Raw genomic sequence first — 21,600 nt, 5'->3', positions numbered from 1 at the left:
CTGCTTGGATCCATTTATTGGCACCGATATTTTTATTTTAGTTAGAAATAACCGCCAAATGCCGCATTAAAACTGAGTATCTGGCCAAGCTTTTTAACGAGGAGAAACAAATACACTGCAGTTGGAATGCTTTATATGAACCGTTTACACAGGCATGAAAAGGTATCTGTGGCATTTACAATTTACAGCCAGTCCATAAAAGTTGGAGCCTCCCTCTGTCCTGTCAGCCAAGGAGAGGTGTGGTCCCCTGAGCATAAGAGCTAGTACTTCCAAATAAACATGTTGGACTATAATTTGGTGTGTGATTTTTAACCCAGCACAAGAGAGCAGCTGGGTGGCAGCAGAGAGACTGGGTCACTCTGGTACCCAGCATCTCACATCAGGGTTCCAGATCAAAATCTCTCTTTGATTACAGGAACAATGCTACAGAAGTTAATACAATTGACGCAAAGCTTTAATGAAAGCTTGGATGTCCACATGTGCCCTCTGTCTCTCACGTGTGTGTGTTTTTCTCTCACTCGGATTTGCACTGGTGCATTTTCAGTTTTGATTCTCAATATTTTGTGGCTTTTTTTGGTACTAACCTTTTCGGAGTTGTGGAAAATATAACTTAGCACGGATACTTTAGTCAGCTCAGCTGGTAAATCATAGAGTGAGCGCATTTCACTGATTTAACTGTCATACTCACAGGTAAACTTTGAGAAAGATCATCGCAGTAAATACTTGGAGCTACTGGGATACAAGCGACAAGAACTTGCAGAGAAGGTAGGAAGATCATTACTTGGTGTCAACATCTGAGTGCTAAAGAAAAATAAGTTGTAATTTATTCATTTTGTCCATGAGATCTATTGGAGTAATTATTATTTGATAACATTTACGTGTGAGGGAGGATGAGAATTCAGAATTTAACTGAAACTATATTCTCTTGGGGCCAGTACACTTTTCAACATTTCTGCATTTCTATTTTAGATTGCAACAGCACTACAGAGTGAAGGAGACAAGATTGGACTTCCATCATATAAGGTAAAAATCATACAAAACAAGCAAAATGAAACACAGGCCTCTCTCATCTCAGATTGTGAAATTGGAAAAATAATTGTCCTGCTTTATACAAATGCTTCTATTTATTTATTATGCATAAGTAACTTAGAGAATACTTTCTGTAATCTTGTTTTTATGGTTGGAATTTACAGTCCAATTACAGAAGAATGTCATTTAGCCCACTGCCTGGGTCCAACTCTGCAAGAGAAAATTTAAAATATCAGAATTTATCTCACTGTTCTGTTTTCCCAATACCCAATATCTTTAATTGCTTGAAAGGTTTTTTGTTGTGGATCAGTCATCATTTGTGGCAAAGCGTTCAAAACACATGCAGTACCTTCCATGGCAAGTGGAGGTCCCAACTGTTTTGATGGAATGTGATGCACTTTTGAAGTATCCTCACTATTAAACTGAAGGAAAATGTGATAGGAAATGTGCACAAAGCAGAGTCTGTTTTTATGGTGTTCATGGAATCCCTACGGTGTGGAAATAGGCCATTCAGCCCCTCAAGTCCACACTGATCCTCCAAAGAACATCCTACCCAGACTCACTTCCCCAGCCTGTCCCTGTAACCCTGCATTTCCCATGGCTAATCCACCGAGCTCATCACAATGGGCAATTTAGCATGGCCAATCCACCTAACCTGCACATCTTTGGACTGTGGGAGGAAACCGCAGCAGTGCTAACCCATGAGCCACCATGCCATCCGTATTGGTGAGGGATGATTATGGCCTAGCTTCTGGAGATATCTGGCCTGCTATTCTTCACACAAGTACCATGGCACTTTTTATGCTCAACCATGAGGCATACAAGGCAGCTTATTAACAGCTGTTTTGAAATAGGACATCTCCAACAATGCAGTTCCCAGGCTTCTCTTTGCAGCCTTTTTGAAAAGAGGCATAACATTAGCCACCTCCAGCCTTCCGACACTTCTCCCATGTCTATTCATGATACAAATATCTCTATTAGGAGCCCTGCAATTTCTTCCCCAATTTCCCACAATGTCTTAGAATACACTTGATCAGGTCCTGGAGATGTATCTACATCCATGCTTTTTTCAGACCTCCATCACCTCTTAAGTAGTGTGGACTGTTTCCAAGACAAAAGTATTTACTTTTCAGAGTTCCTTAGCTTCCATGTCTTTCTCCACATAAATGTTGAAGCAAAATATTTGTTTAGTGTCTCTCCCATCTGCTGTGGTTCCACACACAGATGACCTCATTGATCTTTAAGGAACCCTATTCTCTCCCTAGTTGTTCTTTTGCCATTAATATACTTGTCGAATCTCTTTAATTATTTTTAACCTGTTCTGCCAAGGCTATCTCATATCTGCCTTTTTGCCCTCCTGATTTCCCTCTTAAGAATGTCCCTACTCTCTTCTTACTCTTCAAGATATTCACTTGATCTCAGTTGACCAGACATGACATATGCCTGCTTATCTTTGACCAGAAACTCAATATCTTTATTCATCCATTGTTCCTTACTCCGACCAGCCTTCCCCTTCACTCTGACAGGAATACACTGTCAAACTCTCAGTATCTCACATTTGAAAGCCTCCCACTTGCTTTTTCAAAGTCTCCCATAAAGATGTTGGTAACAATGAAAATCCCAGGGCAGTACCTTTATTTGTTTGAAATAGGAACTTTGCCGTTGGAATGATGTTGACTTGATGCATATGGGTGGAAGATCATAAATTTGATCCAGTGATACTGAAATTCTGTTGGATAAGCAGAAGTTTTCATCCAGATTGATAAGACAAGTTTCAGGCAAAGGCACATTGAACACAGCCAGTATCAGAGCTGACCTTTAGTTTGATGAGTTCATTGTAGCACTGAGCAATCAGCAGCACGTGGTAACATATATTTATTAGAAACATAGTTGATTGACCGATCAGCAGTGATATCCTGCCCGTATGCCCATCTCTGGATCAGAGGTGCTGGAAGAGCACAGCAGTTCAGGCAGCATCCAAAGTGCAGCGAAATCGACGTTTCGGCAAAAGCCCTCCTGAAACGTCGATGATGCTGCCTGAACTGCTGTGCTCTTCCAGCACCACTGATCCAGAATCTGGTTTCCAGCATCTGCAGTCATTGTTTTTACCTCATATGCCCATCTCGTCTACATAAAACTACCTCTTTCATTTCTTCCAGTCATTTCTCCAGAAAACCATCAGGGAGTGTTGGTCAAAACTTTTGAAGTATCTCAGTTCTTGGAAGGAGCTTTTTCTTAAGATAACTGCTGTACAATTGCACTTTTCAGAGCGAAACTGTGCATCGTGCAATTGTAAATTTGTCTTCCTCGACATTACTACTTTCATGATGAAACCCATCGAACCTTTTGAACTTGATTTTGTGCTTAATTCCTGAAGTGGGAGTTGAATCCAGAAGCATTTGAGTCATAGCAGATATTTATCAACAACATATATGTCAAACAAATTATGGACTTTGTTGTTCAAACCTTTAAAAAGTGAAATTGGTTTCCTGCATTCTCTGGTGTTGAAGATATAATGGCAATTTTCTTACTATTTCCAGTAGTAAAGAGACATATATATTGCACTTCAGTAACAGCATGGTTTCAGCAGGGAGTAAATGCCATATTTAATAGAATTTTCAGCACAGGAAAAATTTGTTCACCATGCCATACGTGTGAGACTCTTTGAAAGAGCTGTCCACTTATTCTCAGCCCACTCCTTTTAAATTCTTCTTTCTTAGATGTTTATCTATTTTTCCTCTAAATGCTGTTAGATTCTGTTTCCATTGCTGTGATTGGAAGAGACTTCCACTTCTAATCCCTTTTTCATTACCGATTGTAGACCTTTGTCTTTTAATTACCAACTAACTGAACAAAACAAATACTAGTATCTTTCCCCCTATATATCTTATAAAAATGCCATATAATTTTATACAGCTTTGTCCTATTTTGCTTAACCACCTTGTCCCAGTTTCTCTAATCTCAATTTTCAATCATGGTTACCTACATCTGTGAAATAATCATGCATTTTATTGTATTAATATGTGATTTTTAATTGAGCTTGAAAATCTGATTGATTCTGAATTTCACCAATTGTACAAATCATGGGGTATATATTATTCCACAAGATGACTTTGTTTATGTTTTTCTAGCCTCAAAATCACAAGTTTCTCTTTTTGAGGTTAAAATTTACATCAGTGCATTATACTCTACCCTTTTAACTTTGTGTCATGAGTCTAAATTGAATTCGATCAAAGTGAGCTACAGATCAGTCATGATCTTAATGAACAGTGAAATAGCGACGCTGTTTCTGTGGTTCAAAGTCTGTTCTTGCTGGCTGTAAAGGTTCTATGTGAAATGAGTTTCAGCGATCTCAATCTAATTCCAAATGAGCACAGGTTTGAAGTAATCAGGTGGTCCTTTATTTGCCACTGTTTCATTCCAAGAGATGATGCATAGATGGTGTAGAAAATGGACAGGGGTCAGATTAGTAAGGTCTTCTGAAGTTGGCTTGAGGAACAGAGCAGACAGAGTTTTATTTTGTTGAATCGAAACTGGTAATTCCAGGTGTACAGGTACGTATCCCTTTATCCGAAACGCTCGAGACCAGCTGCTTTGCGGAAATCGGAATTTTTTGGTTTTCGGAACTAATGTAGCGTCCCCTGTAGGGTGCGGAGCAGCAACCCATAATCAAATATAAATACTGTACTGCAGCAAAAACACATGAATACTCGCACTAAGCAGGATAAATAAAGACTAGAAATACTACCACGCTTTATTTATAGAGTAGTGTGCTGATAAATGAAATACATTGACCATAAATATTCAACAACATTAGGGCGGCACAGTTGCTCTGTGTTAGCACTGCTGCCTCACAGCACCAGGGTCCCAAGTTCGATTCCAGCCTCGGGCGACTGTCTGTGTGGAGATTGTATATTCTCCCTCTGTCTGCAGGAGTTTCCTCTGGGTGTTCCAGTTTCTTCCCACAATCCAAAGGTGGTGTGGGTCAGGTGAAGTGGCCATGCTAAATTGTCCATAGGTTAGGTGCATTGGTCAGAGGGAAATGGGTCTGGATGGGTTACTCTTCAGAGGGTTGGTGTGGACTTGTTGGGCTGAAAGGCCTGTTTCCACACTGTAGGGAATCTAATCAAACATTTTATTTCCATAAAAAAAAATTACAATAAAAACATTCGGTAAAACTTAAACATTCACAGCTTCAGCACTATGGCAGGCGACGGTTTTAAAGGCTTCTTCAAGTGTCATCTGTCTCATTAGCATAGGTTTCTGTCTACGCAATCTCTCTTTAATTGAGTAAATTGTCATAATCTCTTACTCACTGATGAATGAACGTTGTTCAAGGCCAGCAATTAACTGATCACACATTTTCACCATATCGTCAATGGGGTCTTTTTCAACTATGTTCATATCGTCGTCGTCATTGTCGCCGCTGCAGCCGCCGCCGCCACCACCACCACCATCCGTACTTGAACCCATTTCAGCAATGCTCCCATCGCTCAAGGAATGCATGACAGGCACATCATTTCTTCGATGTCAGCTTCATGTCATTTATTTACACTTTCGTCCGATATATTTTGTGCGTAAGTTACAAGGCTTGCTTCATCTTTTTCTCTTCAGTGACATGAAATCCTTTAAACTCTTCATCTGCAGGCTCATTTACAAGAAACATCGTTGTAGCCCAGAGTCTGTGCCAAGCATTTGTAAATGTTGCTTTATCAACATCATTCCAAGCATTACAAATGCGTAAATGGCATCCTTAAGACTAAACTCTTTCAGAAAGTCTTGAATTCCTACCTCTCTGTTGACTGCAGCAAGCATACTGTTTAAAAAATAGTCTTTAAACTTGCTCTTCATCGAGCGGAAAATTCCTTGGTCACAAGGCTGTAATACTGATGTCACTTTTCACAAGCTGTTCGGCAGGGAGATGTGCGGAGCAGTTGTCAAGGAACAATAACACTTTTCTTCCAGTCCAGCTGATCTACAATGAACTCGTGCCACTGGTATGAAGTGTTTACTGAACCAGTTGGAAAAAATTTCTTAGGTTACCCATGCTTTCTTGTTTACATAATTATGCACAGACAAATTGTGTACACCTTTAAGACATCTCAGATGTTTGCTTTTCCCAGTCACTGCCAATTTCACCTTGTGTGTGCCTGCAGCATTGACCCACCCAAGAATAGTTCATCTGTCCTTAGTTTCCTTAAACCCTGTTGGTGCTCTCTCATTAGCCGTTGCTAATGTTGTTCTCGGGACATAGCGCCAGTAGAGAGCTATTTCATAAGCATTGTAAATTTGTTCAGGACTAAGGCTTTCATCAGATATCAGCTTGGCAAATTCACTAAGATAATTTTCAGGTGCTTTGTGGTCAGCAGAAGCCTTTTCGCTTCAAGTTTTCAGGTATTTCACACCATTACGCTTCTTGAATTTCTGCAGCCAACGTTCTGAATTTGACATTCCCCTTTAATGTTCAGTTCTCTATGATATCTTCTGGCTTGTTTCATGACCATCAAACCAGTCAGTGGCATACGTTCACTACTTTGTTGTCTAATCCACTCCATCAACACACGGTTACGAGCTTCATTTTTTGCCCGATGCAGTGTTTTCCTATTTTTCATTAGTTGATGGTCATCACTATCACTGTAAAACTTCAATAACTTGTCTTTCTGTTTCTTCAAATCATAGACAGTGGTAGTTCTGACACCATATTCTTCAGTAAGACACCGTGCAGCCACACCACGATCAAGCTTCTGCAATAACTCTCTGCGTTATTGATAATGATAGATGTTTCCTTTTCTCTATATTATTGTTAGCCATCGATGTGGCTGCACCTCTTTTTGACATTTTTATTCTAAAATTAAACAATTTAGCACAGTAAAAACGATGCACAACTGACGCCTCTGAGTGCTGGGTCACGCCGCCACGTGGGTCGAGTGGGTGCGGCCTTCACCCGCTGAGAAAATCCTGTTATGTTATGCAGATGTGACTGATGCTGCACGCTCCATGAAAATCTTTGGTTTTTCGGAGCTTTTCGGTCTTTGAAGGCTTGGACAAAGAGATATGTACCTCTACTAGTTGTTATTGCAAGGCAAAATTGAAATGTTCCAATCCTCAGTACCAATCTTTTAAATTCATTATAAAGAACAAATAATTATTTTGTGTAGTATATGATCAATCCCTATTAAGTCAAATGTGTAACTTTGAACATTTCTACAGTCTTTTAAAGTCTTCTAGTGCAGATAATTTAGATACAAGTTTCAAAAATAAATCATTGTTGAATTCTCTTTTTCCTGTCTGTTATATAGTTTTTCTGTACTCGCTGCTGCTCCTGACAGTGTGGACCAGATTAGCCATTTCATGTGTGACTTAAATTGGTGTGGTTTTGGCACTTGTTCATTCTTAGTCTTGTGCCTGTGGGTTTAATGGCATGTGCACTTAATCTGATCACAAAGGGCCAGTTTAGATTGTAACTCTGAGCTGTCTTTATGGGAACTGTGCGGCAAAGCTTTATATTCTTTTAACTGCTACTGGATACCAGTTTCACTTGATGCTCAGTTGATTTCAGCATAGTTTTTAGTGGCTATTATGCTTTAATCCAGTGTTTGCCAGTTCTTTTTACTAATGACATCAATATAAAGAGAATTCTTTGTCTCACTACAAACAAAAACTTCAATATGAGTACAATGTTTAATCTATGTGTTTGTATGTGTGCAATATTTAGCTGCAACTATGCACTTTTGTATTATTCAGTTCTGAGGTGAGCCTTTGCATTTCAATAAATATTGATCATGATGAGCTACAGAAGTGACAGTACAGGCTGAAAAGAATGGCTCACTATTAGAACCCTGTTTTTAAAAATCAGGTAGAGAAATTTAATTTTTGGTTCAATTGTACCTTTTTAAAAAACATTACTGACATTATTGACTTTGAGAATACTGGTTTGGAAGAGTTAGAGGTAGCAGATTATCAATAATCTATATACGTATGCTTCATAGTTGTACCTGCATTAGTGATGAACCTTAATGTTTGTAAAACCAATGCCCCGATAATGTCATCACTCAGTGTTTAACTGAAATATTAACAATTCATGTGAAAAACTGAATGAAAAACTAGACAGTTAACATAATATTGATGATTCAATTGTGACAATTTTGTTTTAAAAAAGGTCATTGTAATTTAGATCACTTTATTTCTGAAAGTGTTTTCTGTTGAAGATCATTTTATTTGCCTGTTTAAAGGTGCAATTCTTTTGTTTTCTTGAATCAACTTGGTCCATCTTTTTGGAAAGTTGTTTTATACTCATCAGGTGAGGGATTTTGTTGTTGAAGAATGGAATACTTTCAAGCGCTATAATCAGTTGCAGGCACTCAGGTTATGTACTACATGGGAGTTGCACAATGAAGCTTTCTCCCCTCTTAATTGTGTGCTCCATCCTCAGCCATGCCTGTACGATACCACAGGGGTGATTATTTGTCTCATGAGTCACCTCTTGACCTTTCTGAAAATAACTTGCCAATGCAGTGCCAAATTATATGTGTTAAAAACATAGAAAATGGGTTCAGGAGTGAGTCATTTGACTCAGTCAAAATAATCATGACTGATCCTCTATCTCAACATCCTGCTCCTGTGCTCTCCCCATACTTCATAACATCTTTAGCTACCAAAAACCTATGTAACTTTTTTTCTTATTCAGTCATTTGGCTTCCACAGTCTTCTGTGGTCGAAAATTACATACATTCAATACCCTCTGAGTGAAAGCATTTCTCCTTTTCTTAGTTCAAAATGGCCTATCGCATACTCCGAGACTGTAATTCTTTATCTGGATCCAGCGACCAGGGGATGCATCGTCCTTGCATCCTGTCTGTCAAGCCCAGTGAGATATGTTTCAGTGAGGTTCCCTTCCATTCTCCTGAATCCTAATGAATATTGGGCCAGTCAACCCATTGTTTTGTCATAATCAGGCCGGTGAACCTTTGCTGCATGCTGTCTCAGGTAAGGAGGTCAAAACTGCGTTCAGTAGTCCGGGTGTGATCTCACCAAGACACTGTACAACTGCAGTAAAACCTCCTTGCACCTGTGCTCAAGCACTAATAAAGGAAAAATACCAGTTGTCTTCCTAACTGCTTCTGCACCTGCCTGCTTGCCTTTGGTGAGCAATGTCCTAATTTATCACCATTTAAACAGTCATCTGCCATTTTGCTTTTCCCACTGAAGTGGACAACTTCACACTTATCCATGTTATACTGTATCTGCCATACATTTATGCACTCACTCAAATTATGTTAAAGCCTTTTTACATCCTTACTACTCAATTTCACCTAGTTTGTATAATCAGTAAACTTGGAAATATTATATTTGAATCCCTAATTCAAATTATTGGTATAATAGCTGGAGCCAAAACACTAATACCTGTGATACTCCACTTGTCACCACCTTCCACTCTGAAAAAGACCCACTTATCCCTAAAATAAAACAAAGAACTGTGGATGCTGGAGATCTGAAACAAAAGTAGAAATTGCTGGAGATACTCAGCAGGTGTGGCAGCATCTGTGGAAAGAAAGCAGGGTTAATGCTTTGAGTCTGGTGACTCTCTTCTATTTGCTAACCAATTCTCAATGAATTCCAGTTTATTACCATCAATCCCATGTACTTTGTGCACAGTAATCTCTTATATGGGACTTTATCAAAAACTTTATGAAAATTCAAATGTGATACAGCCATTCTATTCTACTCTTCATCTATATCATCTATTCTATTACTTACATCCTCAAAATGTCCCAGTAGGTTTGTAAAATATGATTTCCCTTTCATCGATCTATGCTGACTTTATGTAATCCTATTATCAACTTTTAAGTGTCCTGTATCACATCCTTTATAACAGGCTCCAGTATTTTCCCTACCCCTGATGTTGGACTAACCATCTGTAATTCCCAGTTTTTTCCCTCCTTTTTAAATAAAAAGGAGTTTTCCACCTTCTAGCCTGCTGGGACTAATCCAAAATTTTAGAAGGTGACCCCAGTGTATCTATTCTTTCCATGATTTGGAGATGCCGGTGTTGGACTGAGGTGTACAAAGTTAAAAATCACACAACACCAGGTTATAGTCCAACAGGTTTAATTGGAAGCACTAGCTTTCAGAGCGCTGCTCCTTCATCAGGTGGTTGTGGACCAGCGCTCCAAAAGGCTAATACTTCCAATTAAACCAGTTGGACTATAACTTTGTTCTTTCCATGGCCATCTTCATTAGTACCCTGGGATGCAGATTATTGAATCTTGTGGATTTATCAGCTTTTACACCCTTTAAGAATGAGGCACATTTTACATAGGACCTATAATAGCCAGCAAACAAAGGTGAATGAATTCCAAATGTGTTGCATCATGTATCTTAATAAAGTTACTACAGACTCATGAAGGATTTAGAAAGAGGGCAGTACTTCACTGGCCTTGCATATTGAAATTGTAATACTGTGGGTCTATCATTTGTGGAATAAGTTTCTTACCCCACTGTTCTGTCTGACATTGTTGTCTTCTGGCTGTGCTTGTGCTTCCTAATGTTCCTTATGGTGTTATTATTTAACCCTTCCACTTTAAGGCTGTCGGTGACTTTGAGCATACAGCAGAAAGTGCTGAAGACATCCCTGCTATAGAAGATCAATTGCTGGGGGAGGTATTAGATCAATCCCATTATTTTATATGTATGCATGCAGATAACACTTTGTGCTGCTTTACTTGAGTATTTTGAAACCAGTGTAGTGTCACATGTTGCAGATTTTTCAGTGAATACATTATCAGAGCATTAACTTACTTAATGATCATACATATTATTTTTTTCAAAAGGGATTCGCTTCCCTGTGCTATTTTCCTGAAGGTGCAGACTTGCTGGAGTACAGCCATCAAACTGTACCTATAGCTTTTGCAGTGAATATAGACAGCTAATGACAATGTCTCATAGTTTTGTATTCTCTCCTGGTGTCCAGACACACATTTTCATTGGATGCTGAATATTTATCAAGAAATGGAATTACAGCTGATCTACCCAGATACAGGGGATCTGAGGGCAGTTGTAATGTACCTGCTGCTGCTTTGGCTGAGATCAGTTACAAGAGCATTGGTGTGAAATGATCTTGGATCATCTTGGTCTTTGTACAGCAGCTAAACCAAAAGGGAGAAAACAAGTACAGTCTAGGATTATATATTATAATCTGTACTTGGTTTGTACCTCAAAATCTCTCTTATGACCACACTATACTTGAAAAAGTTGCCATCAGTCATATAGTTCCATTGTTTATTTGTAATACACACATCTTAGTGACCATATTCTTCAAAGCACTAGAACACGTAGCTTAAAGAGCAAGGTAGACTGTGCCTTGAAAATGTAAGTTGATGATTGTAGTGCCTGGCTTTTGAGTATTTTGTATGTGATCAATAATTGCTTTTCTTTTGTCATCTAGGCAGAAAGTGAGCATGAAGAGGGTGAAGGAGATTTGGATCTCAGTGAGTCCACATCGGAGAAACAAAATCAAGATGAAACCAAATTCAACATTTCGATTAGTGGAGGTTAGTGGTTTGTCGAAGTTTGGGAATTGTGTTCTGAAGAACCACAGTGCAAGAGTAAACAAGTAAACTTCCTGGCTTCAAACCTGTTGAAGGAGTCAGCCTAAGTACAAACTTAAATCAATACTTTCTTTTGTATACTTTTCTTTGAATCACTAATTACATTTTCCATGAGGCAGTTCTCTGAAAGAGCAGCAGGTCAGACAGCATCCAAGGAGCAGAAGAATCGATGTTTCGGACATGAGCCCTTCTTCAGGAATCTTCTTCTCTGAAAGCCTGCAGCATAGAAGTCTATAACACAGAAAGAGCGGGCGGCACGGTGACACAGTGGTTAGCACTGCTGCCTCACAGCGCCAGAGACCCGGGTTCAATTCCCGCCTCAGGCGATTGACTGTGTGGAGTTTGCACATTCTCTCCGTGTCTGCGTGGGTTTCCTCCGGGTGCTCTGGTTTCCTCCCACACTCCAAAAAAAATGTGCAGGTTAGGTGAATTGACCACGCTAAATTGCCCGTAGTGTTAGGTGCAGGGGTAGATGTGGGGGAGTGGGTCTGGGTGGGTGCGCTTCGGCGGGTCGGTGTGGACTTGTTGGGCCGAAGGGCCTGTTTCCACACTGTAAGTAATCTAATCTAAACCAAACTAGAGAAAGCTCATTTGGTAATCATGTCTCTGTCAGTCCTTTCTAGAATAAGCCTCCTGAATGGAAGTCTTGTTTAAACAATGAAATACTGTATCGATCTTGTGTGATCTTTCTTTCCACAAATTAGTCTGAATTTTTAGAATCATTCATAGAAAATACAAAAGTTGCATAGACTTTCAATGAAGCTCCTCATCTTCATTAAATGCATGTAAAACTATATTTTGCAGAGTTCTGTCTATTCTGCTAGACAATATAGAAAAAAAATGAGAATTAAAAATATAAGATGCAGTGCATCATTGGAGCAGCTGATTGTAGCGTATATGGTTAAGTCCTACCCACATAATGAAGTGTTAAAGCTGTGGTTGTGAGCTGTGGATGGTTCTAGTCAGAACAAATTTTCTTATTACACTGGCCCCATAGAGTCCAATTCAAATCTCTAAAGTGCAAAAAATCATTCATCACATGAAAATACCAATCCCTATACCTTGTTCCTGTGCAAAAGTAACAATAAACATATCTGTTGGCTCCTGTCTGAGTTCATCCATTTGCCCTCAACTGCAAAATGCAAAGGCTGAGTTTCATTGCTAACACGAGCATTTGCACAGCTCCAATGCACCCTTCAACACAAGGCTGCTAAAAGACAGTGAACCTGAAACTTCAGCATCTGTGAGAAAGATGAATTCGGACAGAACCTTGAAAGTCAGAAGGAAAACTCCAGATATAGCAACAGTGTTGCCACACTTGTTGGGTACGCAAAGCTCTTCTATTGTGTTAGAAAGTAACTAGATCATCTCCCATCATGAAATTTTAGTTTCACGCCCTCAGGATGAAACAGGTATATAATTAGAGCTGTGGGCTGATCTTGAGTCAGGCAAGGGAAAGAAAGACTTGTATTTACGTAGCCTGTTTTCATCTCCTCATGATGCCGTAGGTGTTCAGTGACAGAAGTGTAGTTGCTTCAGTGTAAGTATTTCAATAATGCATTTGTAGATATGGTCCCTCAATTAATGAATTGCCAGTTCATCGGCTTTGAATGGTGATTGACAAAATAATGATGAGTAAGATATCAGCATAGCTCATACGCAATATAATTTTTTTTAATATCCACCTGAACAGATAAAGTCTCATTTCAGTCTCTCAAAGAGAACAAAGATCCTTACAGCACAGGAACAGGCCCTTCGGCCCTCCAAGCCTGCATCGATTCAGAACTTCTATCTAAACCTGCCGCCTATTTTCTAAGGATCTGTATTCCTCTGCTCCCGGCCCATTCATGTACCTGTCTAGATACATCTTAAATGACGCTACTGTTTCTGTCTCTACCACCTCTGCTGGCAACGCATTCCAGGCATCCACCATCCTCATCGTAAAGAACTTTCCACGCATATTTCCTCTAAACCTTTCCCCTCTGACATTGAACTCATGACCCCTCGTAATTGAGTTCCGCACTCTGGAAAAATGCTTCTTGCTATCCACCCTTTTTATACCTCACATCATTTTGTAGACCTCAATCAGGTCCCCCTCAACCTCCGTTTTTCTAATGAAAATAATCCTAATCGACTCAACCTCTCTACATAGCTAGCGCTCTCCATACCGGGCAACATCCTGGTGAACCTCCTCCACACCCTTTCCAAAGCATCCACATCCTTTTGGTAATGTGGCAACCAGAACTGTGCGCAGTATTCCAAGTGTGGCCAAACCGAAGTCTTATACAACTGTAACAAGACCTGCCAACTCTTCTTCATTGGATGGGTTATTGAGAATGAAAGCATGCTGTATTCCTTGTTGACCACTTTACTGACCTGTGTTGCTATCTTCAGGAAACAGTGGACCTGAACACCCAGATCTCTCTGTAAGTCAGTTTTCCCCAAGACTTTTCCATTTACTATGTAGTTTGCTCTTGAATTGGATCTTCCAAAATGCATCACCTTGCGTTTGCCTGGATTGAACTCCACCTGCCATTTTTCTGCCCATCTCTCCAATCTATCTATCGTCTGCTGTATTCTCCGACAGACCCCTTCACTATCTGCTACTCCACCAATCTTAGTGTCATCTGCAAACTTGCTAATCGGGCAATTGGTAGCTTCCTCCAAATCATTAATATATACAGAGGAACCTCGATTATTCGAATATTGGATTATTCGAAGGAGATCCTGAGGTCCTGATGGAAACATTACGTCAAAGAGCTGTTTCAACCCGGGTCCCACTTTTATTTACAGATACAATGATTAAAAACGAACTCGGCTCACTGAAATGCTGCCAAGAACAATCCTGGACAGTCCAGGCACCGTCTCTAAATGACTGACCACCTTTTCTCTCTCTCTCTCTCTCTCTCTCTCTCTTCCCCCCCCCCCCCCCGGAGTTCTGTTCAGAGGTGTACCCTGAACCCCTCCCCCAAGAAAATCTCCATTGTCGTGTACAGGGTAAAGGTGGACCCTGTCAAAATGTTGCAGTAGAAGGGTGTGTGTATGTGTGCGCGCATGCCATTTGGAGACTTACCCCACAAAGGCAGCAGCAGTCTTACTGTTGGTGTACAGTCCAGCTGCCGGCCGGGATGGGGATGGACGGGATTGGGAGTGGACGTGGTTGGGGGGGGGGGGGGGGGGGGGGGGTATTTGGGGGGGCAGGGTGGGAGCGAGTGGGGCTTGGGGGCGGCTGCTGGTGCGCAATGTGCTGCCTCCTTGTTTCCTGAACGGGGAGCAAACTTCACAGAAAACTCCGAGCCCCAGAAGAAATCAATTAACTGAATAATGAATTATCCAAACGCAATAGTGCCCATCCATCTCGTTCGGATAATCAAGGTTCCTCTGTATATCAGAAACAACAGTGGTCCCAGCACGGATCCCTGTGGAACACCTGAAAGATAACATCATTGACAATATAGTATTTGCATAGTACAGCACTGGAGGATTTATTGCATTAAAATATTTTGCTGAAGTGAAACATTTTTAAAAACAGTTCTATCCATATTCTAGATGTCGACGGGCTGATTACTCAGGCTTTGCTGACTGGTAACTTTGAAGGAGCAGTTGATCTTTGCTTGTATGATAACCGAATGGCAGATGCCATCATATTAGCAATAGCTGGAGGTCAGGAACTTCTAGCTAAGACACAAAAGAAATACTTTGCCAAAACAAAGAGCAAGATCACCAGGGTAAGATAGCTTCTATTTTTAGCATATTTTGAACCTCAGTGCTCATTCTCTTTGCTCTAAAGTTTTGGATGAAATGTTTAGTTGATAGATGCTGTAGTGACAAGAGATTGGAAAGAGATTCTACAGTCATGTGATCTTCAGAACTGGAAGGAAGCTTTGGCTGCCTTGTTGACCTATGCGAGGTCTGATGAATTTGCTGCACTTTGTGGTGAGTAGAGATGCTTTATGCTGCATTCTGAAATGTTTGTTATCCTGCCTCTGATTGCAATCAATGGGAATTCCTCGTCAAAGTGATTTATTTAGTGGCAGATTACTTTGTGACTGAGGCACCGCCTATTTATTGAAAAATACCCAACTCCAAAAATGGAATAAAGAGCCAGAATCACTGTGTGTTGGTACCATAGCAACTGATTGTATGTCTAAAACAAGAAAAGGAATCACACAATACAGGGTTATGGTGCAACAGATTTATTTGGAAGCAATAGCTTTTGGAGCACTGCTCCTTCATCAGGTCGCTGTGCTCCAAAAGCTAGTGTTTCCAAGTAAACCTGTTGAATTTTAACCTGGTGTTGTGTGATTTTTAACTTGGTCCACCCCAGTCTAATACCAGCACTTCCACATTAAATTATAAATGCCTTTCTTGTATTATACATCTTTCAGCACTACTGATATACTGGGAGAGGTCAGGCACCACCATTGTTGTAGAAGTGAAAACAGATTGCAATTGATGTCACATTATTTGCATTTATTTTCTTTTAATAAAGGGTGAAGTAAAAATCAACTGGCTTTAAAATTTCCTCTCAAATAAATTACTGTATCCAAGGTTTGAGAGGCCTGCAAGTTTGTTTTGTTTTGCTACACTTTTTATGAATACTCAACCAAGCTAATGGTCGATTGGTAAATGATTGCGTCCAGAACATTGCAGTGATTCTGGAGCTGAGCAGGAGCAGCACATCTGAAGTGCGAGGCTGAGGCAAAGACAGAGCAAATTGCTCCATATTGTCATTCCAATCATCCTCCTTCTGTGACATTTGATTAACTCCTGTTTTGATACAAATTACACTGCATTAGAACACAAAAGCTCATTTCCACTGCCATTGAAAAATAAATGATTTAAAAAAAAGCACAGGTTTGGTTTTCGCTTTCTGTCCTGAATTGCACCAATCAGGAACCAGGGACGAGGGATTTTGGAAGGTGAAGCCATAATTAGCGATGCCAGTTGGCAGCACAATACATCTTATGTTGCTGTACAAGTAGAAAGTGAAATCCAAGATGGCTAGAGTCTGGTTTGAATGTGGACAATAAATTACATGAGTAAAAAAGATTTTAGTGTGCCTTATGTTTTGTTTCTTTCCGTCTTAGACTTCTTGGGCACACGGTTGGAGAATGAGGGGGACAACAGCCTTCAGTCCCAAGCTTGCCTTTGCTACATCTGCGCTGGTAATGTGGAGAAACTTGTAGCCTGTTGGGATAGAGCTCAGAATGGGAACTCGCCTCTTGCTCTTCAGGTTATTGCCTTTGAGATTTTTGGTACAACATGATTGTGCTTTTATGAAAAACAATGGCGATGTTAAGTTCTTGAAAGGTAGTTGGACCTCCTGTCTTTTCAGTAATTTTTTTAACAATTATTTACATTTTGTAAATTTCAACCCCAGTCTCACAAAGGGCTTGTTGAATTTAGAAAACAGCCTTCCATAGTGGTTTCACAGAGAGCTGTTTAACATTCATATATTTATAAGGGACCTGAAATCCCTCTTTATTCCAGCTATTTCTTTCCCAAGGCTAGATTTTGCTGGTAACATATCATCTGTGTACCCAAGATAGACTAGAAAGAATATAATTTTTATCTAAATTAAACTTAGGTGAGAATATGAATGGAAAGCGTTCTCCATCTGTATTTTAACATTATTTTAAGAGGGAATATGCTCATAAATGTTCAACATGTGAGAAACAGCCTTTGCACAATCCAGCTGCCAGTTTGGGCGACATGGTGGCTCAATGGTTAGCACTTCTACCTCACAGTGCCAGGGACCCGGATTCGATTCCCGTCTCAAGCTACAGTCTGTGTGGAGTTTGCACATTTTCCCCGTGTCTGCGTGGGTTTCCTCCGGGTGCTCCGGTTTCCTCCCACGATCCAAAGACGTGCAGGTCAGGTGAATTGGTCATGCTAAATTGCCCATTGTGTGAGGTGCAACATTCAGGGGTAAATATAGGCGAGGAAAATGGGTCTTGTTGGGTTATTCTTCAGAGGGGTGGTGTGGACTTGTTGGGTCGAAGGGCCTGTTTCCCCAATCTCAATAGTGTGAGGTAGCTATGCTTTCCTGTAACCATGCTGAATCTTTATTGTGGATCTGTCTAGTTAGCAATTATGTAATATATGTTTAAATAAATAGTCCTGCAGTGAAATTGGCAAGTTTCTGTCAAGCAAACATAGAACCACAACAACCTGCGGCCTCCTTGACATCGCGACATTCCCATGGGCTCTCGATAGAGTTGCCAGGCTTTCATTCAGTGCTTTACCCTAGTGTATAGTTGGAATTGAGAGTGTGGTGAAGTGTCCATCTGATCCGTGACACTGTGGCTAGGAGTTCTGTGTTGTCCAAGTTTCTTCCATCTTGCTACGTGGAAGAACATGTGTTTGTAAAGTAGCTTATAGCCTTGTTTTAACATGTTTTCTGCATAACAGAAACCCTACATTGCAGTGCTTCTTCAGCAGTGTACTGAGTGTCAACCTAGATTATGTTGTTTATGTCCTCAAGTCTTAGACTCCACCTTTAATAGTAAGAATGCATCCTATTCCTAGTTAGAGATACTTAACATGGACAATAATTGCATAAATTAAGTCCTTTGTAAGATTTCAGGTGTGAGGCTTTTAAACAAGACTCACGTTCAGGGAATTATAATTCCCGAATTGTGTTGGAAACTGGTTTAGTGGTAGAACAGCAATAGTTTTATTCTAAAACATTAGAAGCAAAACGTGGAACTGATGCAAATAACAGATATATTTTGGTGAAATTGTTGCTGATGAGAGGAATCTGATATTGCTTTGAAATGTATATTCTTTTACCACGACTGACTACATAAACCAAATTTTTTGTTTGACATATTAATGACCTGTTCAGCTTTAAACTGTGTTTCAAGCCCCTATCTAGCACCCAAGTGGCTTTCTTCTACCTCCACATTATCCATGCCTTTATCATATGTAGCCTGACCTCTCTGATCTCTTCTTTGCTAGCCTTCATTTCCTAAAAAAAATCTCAGCAGTTTTTGTTCATCTACTCATTAACTCCATTAGTGCTGACCTTTATTAGATCTTTTTCGTCCAACATAATACATAATAAAATCTCTCCTTAAAATGCTGACATGGCCTCATCTGAATCCACTGTGTACCCTGCTCCAGCCTTGCATTGTATTTGCATCCTTTGATCTGCTAACTCTTTGTTCCCACAAATCCTCCTCCCCACCCTTTGTTGTACTGTTTGCAAGGTCATTAAGCACCACAGCCTGGATCTTGAGCCCAAATTCCTTAAGTTTTTCTTTCTACCTTTTTAAACTTTTTGAAAAAAACATCTTTTCAGCAAAGCTTTCAGTCCCTCTCCTCTGGCTCCTGTATCATTTGTTTTAGTATTACTTTGTTTGTAAAATTTTGTTTAATAGTGTTCATGTAAAGCACCTTGGGAGATTTAATGACCTTAAAGGCTCTGTGTAAATACAAGTTGCCATCTCCTGCTGCACCTGAACCAACGTTTGAATGATTTAGCTTGCAATTCAGTTCTGATCACATAGAGGGAGCTGTAGCACATCCAATGGACTCCGCACTACTGGGTTTGAATGTTAAACCTCTGGGAGACTGGGAGCTTCCAATCAAATTGAAACTGAGAGTCTGAAGATCTGTAACCTCAATCCTTATTAGGAAGCTGCTCAACAACTTATTAAGCAGTGATCCACATTCACAATACCCAACCCATTGATATGGGGTCAAAATCCTTTGAACCAAGCTCGTGAGTGTCACTTTCCTCGTGATAGGGAAATTTCCCTTGTTCTTCCAGTTTGTCAGCTTCCAGTAAGTATAGTACAATTTACTTTGTGCCATTGGCTGCATGAACTGTGGTGTGACTGTGTGCAATGGAACTCTGAGATCCTCTAGTCAACATCCAGTGGCACTAACCAATTCTGCAAGTGACTAAAGTCCTTCCTTCATCTCAGTAACTTCCAGGGCCATATTTGCAAGGTTTTGATGTCGCTCAGTCCAGCTACAACCAATAACCTGATTTGGAGCAAACTTCTCCAGCAGCAAGAGCCAAATGTTTTCTTGTTTTTTTCCCTGTATTCTTTGTTTTCAGGATCTGATTGAGAAAGTAGTGGTTTTGCGTAAAGCAATTGAACTCACCCAAGGAACGAACAACAATGGAGTGGGTGCTGTTCTGGCAGAGAAGATGAGTCAATATGCTAATCTGCTGGCTGCCCAAGGAAGTCTGGCTGCAGCTTTGTCTTACTTGCCTACTGATACAGATCAGGTATGCTGAAAGGTGGTTTGGCTTTGGCTCCACTTTACTGCCATGTGATGTTTAACAGTGTGTTTATTATGTGTAGTTCTGGCCACCATAATACAGAAAGGATGTGGAGGTTTTGGAGAGGGCGCAAAAGAGATTTACCAGGATGTTGCCAGGATTGGGAGTGTATTAGCTGTAGGGAGAGGTTGGATAAACTTTATTTTCACTTCAATGTCAGAGGCTGAGGGGCGATTTGAAAGTATATAAAATTGAGAGGCATGGATAGTCAGAATCTTTTTCCCAGGGTGAAAATGCTAAATACTAATTCCAAAATATATTCTAATATCAGTTTTCCTTGCAAATAAGCATTGCTGTGGTTTTATGTTCAGGACTCACTCTTTATCTTTAGATTTCTCCTACCCGCCCCTGCTACATTTCATAGGGTAGGCCTTTAAATGTCACTGTTTATGCTGATTTGCTTTTGTCCTCCTAGAAACAAAATGGTTATATTAATAGTGAGCAAAATATCAATATCACATTTACATACGTCTACGTTAATGCAAAATTAATGGGGAGAGTAAGATATTCCTCTGTAGATGGTGCAGAACAAACAATCTCCAGTTCACAACGTTTTAAAAAAAATGTTTGGTGCAAAATGTGATGGGTGATGGAGTTGCGATAATTGTGACACAATCACAACATTGTACAGAAAGTAAGGAAAATTCCAATTGTCTCAATGACAGCTCACCTTAGAACAAACGAACATCTTCATTGCTGAAGCTCATAAATCCATCTTTTGCCTTACTTTGATTTTTTTTTAATTTCTTTTTTGACAAGTTGGCGATCTTGCATTTACGAGACAGATTGTTCCGTGCCCAGGGTGAACAGGCAGCTGGGCAAGAACCTGCTGCTTTTTCTCATGGGAAGCATCAAGTTCCAAGAGGTCAAGCAGGCTCCAACCATTCACTTGCCCCGGGGCAGCTACAGCAGCAAGCATCTACCCAGCAGTACTACGCACAGGTGAGAGGCAGCTTCTATATCAGTTTTAACCCAAGATTAAGCATATGTATGTTTTGGAGAATGTATAGAATATTGTTTTAATGCAACTTCAAACAGGTCCTAAGCATAAATGCTTTGCTTTTGATTAAGACTTTTATTTACCAAATGTGTATCCTGTGATGACCATTTATGTGGTTCAGTAAACTCAGTAGCAGAGCATAGATGAAGGTATGTGATTGTACTGCTCAGTATCTCACTCAGGGTTGTTACAATTTGTTATCTAAGTTGAGCATTGTCTTTTGCTCATGTTGTTCTGTCTGATCAAATGTAGACGGATGATACGGTACTGATAGATGAAGGAGTTGGAGCTTTTCAGTATGATAACTTTAGTTAAGGAAGTAGAACTTAAAAAAATTGGTATATCTCAAAAGTGAAAAGACTTTGGAAGGCATGTAATGTCAAATATTGAAGGAAAGGCTTTAATCACAATCTTTCAAAGATTATTGGATTTTGAATTTGTGCCAGAAGACCAGACTATTGCTGATACAGCAGCTGTGTTCCCAAAAAGGTGAAAGGTTAAAGTCCAATAACTATAGACCACTTAGCCTGATTTCAATCGGTGAACTGCAGGAGGCCATAATGCATGGGTTAGTTAAGGACAATCAGCCCAGGAGAGTAAGAAGGAAGGTTTGTTTGACAGGTTTTTAGTTTTTGAGAAAACTTTATTGATAAAGCAAATTGCTA

General features: G+C 40.0%; 1 protein-coding gene across 9 annotated transcripts in view; it reads left to right on the top strand.

Moving 5' to 3' along the window:
- The window catches only part of sec31a (SEC31 homolog A, COPII coat complex component), a 113,185-nt gene that overhangs the window by 59,702 nt on the left and 31,883 nt on the right, over positions 1 to 21,600 (top strand). For 8 of the 9 annotated variants that reach the window (XM_060825689.1, XM_060825727.1, XM_060825720.1 and 5 more), the window contains exons 12-20: positions 691 to 765; positions 970 to 1,023; positions 10,615 to 10,689; positions 11,474 to 11,579; positions 15,186 to 15,364; positions 15,446 to 15,572; positions 16,727 to 16,872; positions 19,708 to 19,881; positions 20,695 to 20,877. In XM_060825689.1, coding sequence (XP_060681672.1) covers positions 691 to 765; positions 970 to 1,023; positions 10,615 to 10,689; positions 11,474 to 11,579; positions 15,186 to 15,364; positions 15,446 to 15,572; positions 16,727 to 16,872; positions 19,708 to 19,881; positions 20,695 to 20,877 — 1,119 coding nt within the window. The remainder of the gene's footprint in view (positions 1 to 690; positions 766 to 969; positions 1,024 to 10,614; positions 10,690 to 11,473; positions 11,580 to 15,185; positions 15,365 to 15,445; positions 15,573 to 16,726; positions 16,873 to 19,707; positions 19,882 to 20,694; positions 20,878 to 21,600) is intronic. The other variant, XM_060825707.1, reaches the window with a different exon arrangement.

The sequence above is a fragment of the Hemiscyllium ocellatum genome, chromosome 1 (genome assembly GCF_020745735.1).
Source record: "Hemiscyllium ocellatum isolate sHemOce1 chromosome 1, sHemOce1.pat.X.cur, whole genome shotgun sequence".
NCBI classification, from domain to species: domain Eukaryota; kingdom Metazoa; phylum Chordata; class Chondrichthyes; order Orectolobiformes; family Hemiscylliidae; genus Hemiscyllium; species Hemiscyllium ocellatum.
Note: the sequence above shows the minus strand (reverse complement) of the source record. Positions and strands in the feature narration are given on the sequence as shown.